The 8,171-nt window shown below is 34.9% G+C and overlaps 1 protein-coding gene across 1 annotated transcript; it reads left to right on the top strand.

Annotated features, from left to right (window-relative positions):
- Positions 1-6,943: 6,943 nt before the first annotated feature.
- Positions 6,944-8,171, top strand: LOC140893257 (EPIDERMAL PATTERNING FACTOR-like protein 2). The gene is made up of 3 exons (XM_073302326.1): positions 6,944-7,382; positions 7,536-7,570; positions 7,691-8,171. Exons 1-3 carry the CDS (start codon positions 7,292-7,294, stop codon positions 7,937-7,939), a joined length of 375 nt encoding a protein of 124 aa, XP_073158427.1. The 5' UTR covers positions 6,944-7,291; the 3' UTR covers positions 7,940-8,171.

Below are 8,171 nucleotides of genomic sequence, written 5' to 3'. Positions count from 1 at the left end.
TTCTGAAATTAAAATAGAAATTGATATATCAATCATTCACATAACATTAAAAGCTTTCATTCATCACATATTCACTCATTCACACAACAACTTGACAACTAAAATCAGAGATCTTTTACCTTTACTGACTTTCTCTTTGAATACTTCTGGAGCTAGTTCTCGACTTCTCGCTTCTCTAGTTCTTTAGTCCTCTACTTCTCAACATACTTCACAATTCACACGAATCTCAAATTCGAAAACCTTAGTCCACTGCTTTTCAATTGAAATTTGAGTTAGCCTACAATAGAGCCAAATAAAAAGTAAATAAGATGCAAATAAATAAGGTATGCATAATGTTGCATTTCCAAAAATAAAAAATCGAATTTCTCAAGTCTTAACTATGGAGCTGCGATTCTTCTTCGTGAGAGCCGAGAAACGAGTGTCGAGACTCAAGAGCGATGAGAGCGAAGAATGTGGGAGTCGCATATTGTGTGAGTGTCCGCCGTGAAGAGCTGTTGCGGCTGCGGCTGCCGCCTGCGGCTCGTGGTCGTGGGCAGGGGTGGGCACGGGTCGGGTTTTTCGGGTTTCGAGTAGTTCGGGTCGGGTACCCGACTAGTCGGGTAGTGTTTTATACTACCCGAAACCGAACCGATTATCTCGGGTATCCGACTAATCTGTTATCCGATTTAGTCGGTTTCGGGTCGGGTCGGTTTCGGGTTACCCTTTTTTAAAAAAAAAAACTCTTGACAAATCTGCTCCAGCCTTTGGTCTACAAAAAGCTTTGGGCTTTCGAATGAGAGTTAGAGAAAGCTGTTTCCACCTCGTCTTCTTCGCCTTGGACAATGGCTTGAAATTCGTCACTGCTTCACGGCCACGGAACCGCTGCGCCGCCGTGTCATAATCTCTTGGCGGCCTCTTCCTCTTCGTTGAAGTCCCTAACCAAACCCTTTGATACTTCTCGTAGCTAGATTTGCGCACCCCACCTTTCCATTAGCTTGAGGAACGAAGCCTTTGAATCTTGATAAAGGGAGCTTCCTCGACTTCGCCTCGATGTCGTTTTCCGGTTCGATAACAACGCTAGCTCTACTATCGACGAGGCAGAGAGACTTGGGAGAATTGGTCAAAGTTTTTGGTGAGGCGGAGGATGGCGGCGGCGGCGGCGGCGACGGCAGCCGCGTGGAGTCATTGACCGTGAGATGGAGGACTCGAGAGTTGGGACTTGGGAAAGAAAGGATCGACTTCTCTGGGAAGATTATTTGAAATCTTCAAAACAAATATATTATTAAAAAAATAAATTAATAGTGGGTAATCGGATACCCGATCGGGTAATTCGGGTAGTATTCTACTACCCGAAACCGATCCGATTAAATTTTAATCGGGTTCGGTTACTACCCGAACCCGACTAAAAAACCGAATTAACCGAATTTTTCATCCGATCGGGTTCGGGTCGGGACCCGAACTACCCGATCCGATTGCCCACCCCTAGTCGTGGGGACTGGGAAGATGGAATTGGGTACTCAAGAGTCAAGCCCTACGGCTGATAAGAGATTTTGGATTTTGGAAAAAAGGAATAAGAGATAATAATCGAGATGGGATATTGGGATAATGGGCTTAGATAATGCAAGTTCCACAGACCACAGACCATACAACATACTATATATTTTTTTTAAAAAAAGTTATAAAATTTATCGGGTACCCGATACCCGATTGGGTAGGGTAAAAAATACCCGACACCAAACCAAAATAAATAATGTCGGGTTCGGGTAATACCCGAACCCGACATTTTAATAATTACTCGACCCGATCGGTTAAAACCCGATCGGGTCGGATCGGGTACTCGAAACCCGACAACAAATGCCCACCCCTACACTTACCAGTTAATTTCCTCTCAAAACAAGGATTTTTCGGAACACATATGACCCCGAAACATGCGCGCGCGCGAGAAATAGGCCTCGCGCGCGCGTAAAAGTGAAAAACAGAGGTCTGAACATGCAACTCGCGCGCCCGCGAGCTTGATTTTCGCGCACGCGCAATACAAATTTTCTGCTCCAAGTGACGATTTTCAAAAATTCATATTTCAAGATCTAGTCGTCGGATCGATATGAAATTTGGACAGAAGCTTCAAAACATTTTGAAATTTAATCTGAACGGTGGAGATCGGATTTAGATTTCTATAAAATTAAATTTGATTTTTTGAACAAAGCTGGTCCGTAATTCACACTTCAAAAATTCATTTTCCTACAAAATTAACCCGTGGAGTGAAATACACACACATCACTAAAACACATAAAAATACATAAAAACAATATGAATGCACACAAATAGAAATAAACCTATCACAAACTAATACATACAAAATGTACTTATCAGTAATTCCCCTCTTACTTCTTCAAAAGGAATTAACTGCATCTCTATTTGATTATTTGTTATCTTCATAGGGATTGCCATTTCCTTCTGGATACTTTGTAAATCAAATTATGTCTTCTTTGTCTAAGCCCTAGGTTGCCTAAGACTCTTTCTACTTGTCCTGCCGAAAATCCTTGGTACTTCTGTAATGTTGGATTTTCTCTCATAATCCTTTGGACCATATTATGAGATATCGTGGTTTGACTAATAAACCGAGCCAAACTCTCATGTGTTTCGTGTCTAAACACTTCTTCTTTATTCTAATTCTGATTCTGATTCTGATTTTGATTCTGATTCATCCTCAGATCCTTCTTGGCTAAACAATATCTCTTTTTCGTATATATTTTCATCTGAGGGGATATCCCAAAATTGATATACTTGGACATCTTGAAAGAAGACCGCATCATTCATATCTGGTTTTGCTTCAAAGAGCTTAACTCCTTTTTTCTCGTTTTTTGGACAGTTTGTAGATATATGGCCTCTAGCTCCACATGTCCAGCAATTGCAATCCTTGAAACTTTCACTTTCTCTCGTATGAGTTCTTCTGAAAGTTCTTTTAGATGGTGTTCTTCCCCTGCTTTGTGATGAGTTTGTTGTTGGGGATGCTCTTGTAGGTCCACTTTTTCTGCCTGATCTATAGAATCTGGCCTTTTGTTTGGACCAAAATGTTCTTGGTTTTCAAGAACTTTTCATTCTTTTATTGTAGAGATTATTTTTGAATTTCTTCCTCTTAAATCCCTGTGATCTATTCCCTATAACCGTAGGGAGATCATTTTCTCTACAACATAGAAGAGTATGCTTATTAATACCCCTTATTTTCTTGTAGTTCTTCTGTAATGCTGTCATATGACACCATTCCGCCAATTTTCCTTTCAAAAAGGAGGCGCGTCTTGCCAATGTATCAAGACTACCTGGAACGTATTCTTTTATCAGCATTTCTCTCCAAGGGCTTGGCATTTTTGCGAAAAATAGCTGAATGGCTACATTTTCTTCAACTCCCGACTTTTATCTGTATTTGGTGAATAACATAATATATTTATCAACTAAACAGATATCATATAACTCGAGGCTATACAGAACTTAAGTATATCTTTTCTTTTTCTCTGTCTCTTGATTATTGAAATAGTCTACCCTTATGATATGTGCTTTAAAAAGGGTGGTCATTCTTCCTCCAATCTCGCTAAGTGATTCTCCTGCTAAGATTGATTCTTTGGGTTTTGGCATGGTCATTTCCCAAGCTATCTTGACAGATCCCATTAGACTCATTTCCAGAAGCTTGATAAATCCTTCTTTATTGAGATCTAAAGTTCCTGCTGCTATTCTCATAGCTGATGTCCAATCATCTATGAGATCTTCTCTGTTTTTGAAGTCCAGAACATCCAGGTTTAACATAACCCCATAAGGATGTATCGGGTATAAAACAGTTTTTTCATAAGGAGTTTGATGTATTGGTATATTACTCCTTCTTGATCTGGTTCCTGTATGTGAATTTTCTCCAACATGGAACTCACTATGTGGTTCTTTTGTTTTAACCACATATCTAGGGGGATTTTCTATAGGTTGTTCACCCTTAGGGGAATTCATTTTTAGATCTACTACTTTGAGATTCGCAAAAAAATCCGCAAGATCTTGTAGATTCTCGAGATTTAATTTTTCTAAAGTAGTCATCAGATAGGGTTTTTCTCTGATACTGCCTTTATAAAATTAATCATCATTTCATCATCAGTTAAAGGTTTTTGAACCATTTGGTTTTACCTTTCTGATGTAACAGAGGTTCGGTACCAAATGAGAGTGGTAACCTTCCTCATGTATTTCCCTTTCTAGAACTAGAAGTGTGTTCTAGATTTATGATTTTGGTTTGAAGATCCTTTAGAGTTACAAGAATTTCTTCTTATTTCTTAAGGATTTCTCCAATCTGCCGAGGTATTTTATATAGCTGATTACTGTAATATAGTATCGTCTTTGTATTTCTCTAAGATCTCCGGAGAGTTTAGAGGAATCTGGGGTAATATTTAAAAATTGAGAGTTAGAAATCATATTTTTTTATCTCTTCAAAATTGAGAGCATTAATCACCACCTGTTGTAAGTAATCTATTGTGAATAGATTAACTTGTTTATAGAATTTTATATAAATAAAATCCTCTTGATTCAAACCTTCGTTTGAAGTCATTTTTTGTAATAATCTTCTCCTCAACAAAGAAAATTATGAATTAACGAATAATATAAAGTTTGAAAATACCATTTTGTGAGCCCCAAGGAAATATTAATTATAATTATTATAATAAGGGTATTATAGGCAATTTTTAGTTTGGGGGACATATTAAAGAAACTATTTTTTTAAATAAGGGACATAATTAGGAACGAATAAACTGTTAGTATATTTTTTGAAAAGTTATGAAACTTTGAGAACGTATTTGGGTTTTATCCCGAGAGTTGTCAGTCCACCCCGACTATTATTTCTAGTAGTGTTATCGAGACACATGTATGTGCAACATAATAAATAAAAACTATGTAAATAAAAAAAAACTTAAAAAAGATCAGGAATAAAAAAGTATATGGATTGAAAAAAAGTTAATAAACGGTTTCTTTTAAATTTTAAATAAGAGGCAATGATGAATTTTATCAGTAGCAGCGTGAGAGTATTTAACTTGATTTCGATCTCGATCTCTTTGATCTTTATCAATAGAAATGAATATATGAGAATTTTTATAGGCTAGATATATAATTTGACGTTGGTATCATATTAACGGACCAAATCAACTAATATAGATGTCTCAAGCTTTTTATACAGCACTGTAAGTATTTGGTGCAGCTGTGCTTATTATCATTTTTATTATTGGATGTATAATGAAGTTTAATAAAGATGAGTTTCTTTTGTTTTCTTGTTACGTGATTAATTACATTTTGTTTAGACTAGTTTTTGTATTTTCATGTTAACTAGCAAGTTTTCGAATTTTTTTTTAAAAAAAATAAATGTCTGAGAATATAGTCGATGCAATTCATTATAATTTATTTTAAGTTCACAAGATTTAAACCTTTTTAAAATATTAACTAATATTAATGTGATGTCCGGGGTTGAGAAGGAGGGGAGTGATCGCCGGTGCCAAGAAGTTGCATGGACAATGAGAGGCTCCTGGTAGGTTTCTAGGCGGAGGGTGACATGAATGAATCGATCTAGTGCCGGAATGAGAGGGATTTTGAGACTGTGTAGGTATGAGACTGCATAGTTGAGGAGGACTTAAAAAATTTCATATGTACTACTCATATCGAGAAGGTGCATCTTTTTTTCGGGATCTTATCATATAAGAACTCTAAATTTAAGCGTGTTTGACTTGAGACAATTTTAGGATGAGTGACCCCCTGGAAAATTTTCGTCTTGATACAGTGGATCGTTTCAATTAATATATAGCGCGACTATTGACATGGTTTTCATGAGCTGTTATCTCTTGATGAAGAATAGATACAATGACTCGAAAGAACTTTTTTTATTTATACTTTTAGACAAGTAAAAATAAATTAGTTGCTTTTGTTTGCCTTTCACGGTTTTAACAAGACACTCTTGGTTCTTGATTAATAACATTTTAGACTTGTTTTTGTATTTTTTATGTTAATTAATTGATGTTTTCAGTTTTAGTTTTAAAAAAATTTCGAGAATAGCGTCGATGTCGTGATTCGATGATCTTCATATTACATTATTTTATTTACATAAAACATATCGGATAAACCTAAGAGATATAAAAGTTTAATTGGTTAATCCTAAATAAAGCTCTTTCCACGTACAGCTATTGTATTGTCACAACTTTAATCATATAGAGGGCTGGACTTGCGTACAATATGATGAAGCCATTCGCTTTAGGCCCAAGATTGGAGGGGCCCAAAAAAATCAGTTCTATTATTATTATTATTATTATTATTATAAAGTTACTGTTAAGTTTAAAATCACATTAATATTTTGAATGTTCTAATTTTTTTGAGTACTATATGCAAATAATGGCTCCTAAAATTTGTATGTTTTATTTTATATTTTGTAGTTTTAATTGATAAAATTCATAGTTTATTTTAAAGGGCTTATGTTCAAAAAATTCAATTCAGGTTAAGAAAATTTCAAGTACTGCGCTGATTATATACATATTTGAAAATTTGTGTAATATATAAAATTTCTGTACAATGATTTCTTTGGAAGTTGGAACATGTTTTATTAAAATTTCAATATAATAATTTCATGTTAAATAATGGACCTACTTATCAAGGCAAACGATTGATTTGAGAAAACCTAAATTTTTAAAAAGAATATAAATTTTAATTTTTTAATATAAGTAGTATATAGTTTGATTGGATCCGGCAGATACAATAAATTTTTTTAAAAAAAATCTCTTTTCAAATTGACATACTCACGGTCAAATAAGATATATATATATATATATATATATATATATATATATATATATATATATATATATATATAAATCACAATTTTAAATAAGACATATATATATATATATATATATATATATATTGAGATTTGAGATCTCCATTAATGTACCTTGTTCATGGAGTATTTCACATTAGTATTCTCTCCTTCCCAAATCCCAAAACATTCATTCCTTCCTTTCCCCTTCCTTCCTCTTCATTACTACACCATTTATCAATCTTCTTTGCAAGTGGCTCTTTCTTTACAAATGAACTTCTAAGAATTTCCAATCTCTTGTTTTTTACTTCTGTTTTTTGTCAAAAATTTGTCACTTTTTTACACTGTTCTGCCTTGGGTTCCATCTTCTCTGCCCCCCAAGAAACCATAACTATAAGTCTATAACGTAAAACAACTGAGAAATGTTATGACTAGCTATATATATATGTTCAGTTAGAAACATCAACCCTTTTTTTTTCCTAGTTAAAATTTGAACTTATGGGTCACAGTCAAATTCCCATATGCCGCTATAACTTCCGCCATTTGTTTGCCGTGTCTTTTCTCATTCTCCTGATTTCAACCTTGGAAGGTATGTTTCTGTCTTTTCATTATATTTTTAAGAAAAAAATATTAATTCGTCGTTACTTTTGTTTCACCTAATTCTTACAATGGATCACTTCACGAGTGGTACAATTTCAATGTACACCACTGTCCACTGATAATGATGTTTTTCATATTCCAGGCAGAATTCTGTCACCAACTGCTGACAACAAGAAGGTAAACAAGAAAAAAGAAATCCTTTTTCAAGACTAAATTCTTGAACTGCAGTATAAATTTGAATTCTTTGAACATGAATTAACATATTAATGTAGTTTAATTCCTTTGTGGCATATATAGGTTGTGATTAATGAAGAGAAATTAAGCATCCTGAGACCGCAAATCGGTTCGAGGCCGCCGCGATGCGAAGGGAGATGCAGTTCTTGTTTTCATTGTGTGGCCATTCAAGTGCCTTCGAATCCCCAATCAACAAGTAAAATCAACAACTCGGCTCAACTAATTTCAGCAAGTACCAGAGACGATTACCACTCTAACTACAAGCCAATGAGCTGGAAATGTAAATGTGGAGACCTCATTTTTAACCCATGATCATTTCCTTTACATATAACTTTGGAGAATCCTTAATTGTCACGAGTAGTACTGTAAAATCTTCATGGAACTGTTTTTGGATTACTTGTGAATTAATGACATTGGCAATTGGTATCAAACCGTACATGGAGACAATCATATGTATTACAGCTCTGAATCACTAATTTATAGCAGAGATTCTGATTTGTACATATGCAGCAGCAGTGTGCAAAATCAGTGAATCGAAAAGTAA

Source organism: Henckelia pumila, chromosome 3, assembly GCF_033568475.1.
Source record: "Henckelia pumila isolate YLH828 chromosome 3, ASM3356847v2, whole genome shotgun sequence".
In the NCBI taxonomy this organism is placed as follows: domain Eukaryota; kingdom Viridiplantae; phylum Streptophyta; class Magnoliopsida; order Lamiales; family Gesneriaceae; genus Henckelia; species Henckelia pumila.
This window is presented reverse-complemented; position numbering and strand designations above follow the sequence as displayed.

Bases quoted from the DNA above. Each gene is read 5' to 3' on its own strand.
- LOC140893257 (XM_073302326.1), top strand. From the start codon at position 7,292: ATGGGTCACAGTCAAATTCCCATATGCCGCTATAACTTCCGCCATTTG. The intron at 7,383-7,535 runs GTATGTTTCTGT...TTCATATTCCAG, and splicing joins CCTGATTTCAACCTTGGAAG to GCAGAATTCTGTCACCAACT. The intron at 7,571-7,690 runs GTAAACAAGAAA...TGGCATATATAG, and splicing joins CAACTGCTGACAACAAGAAG to GTTGTGATTAATGAAGAGAA.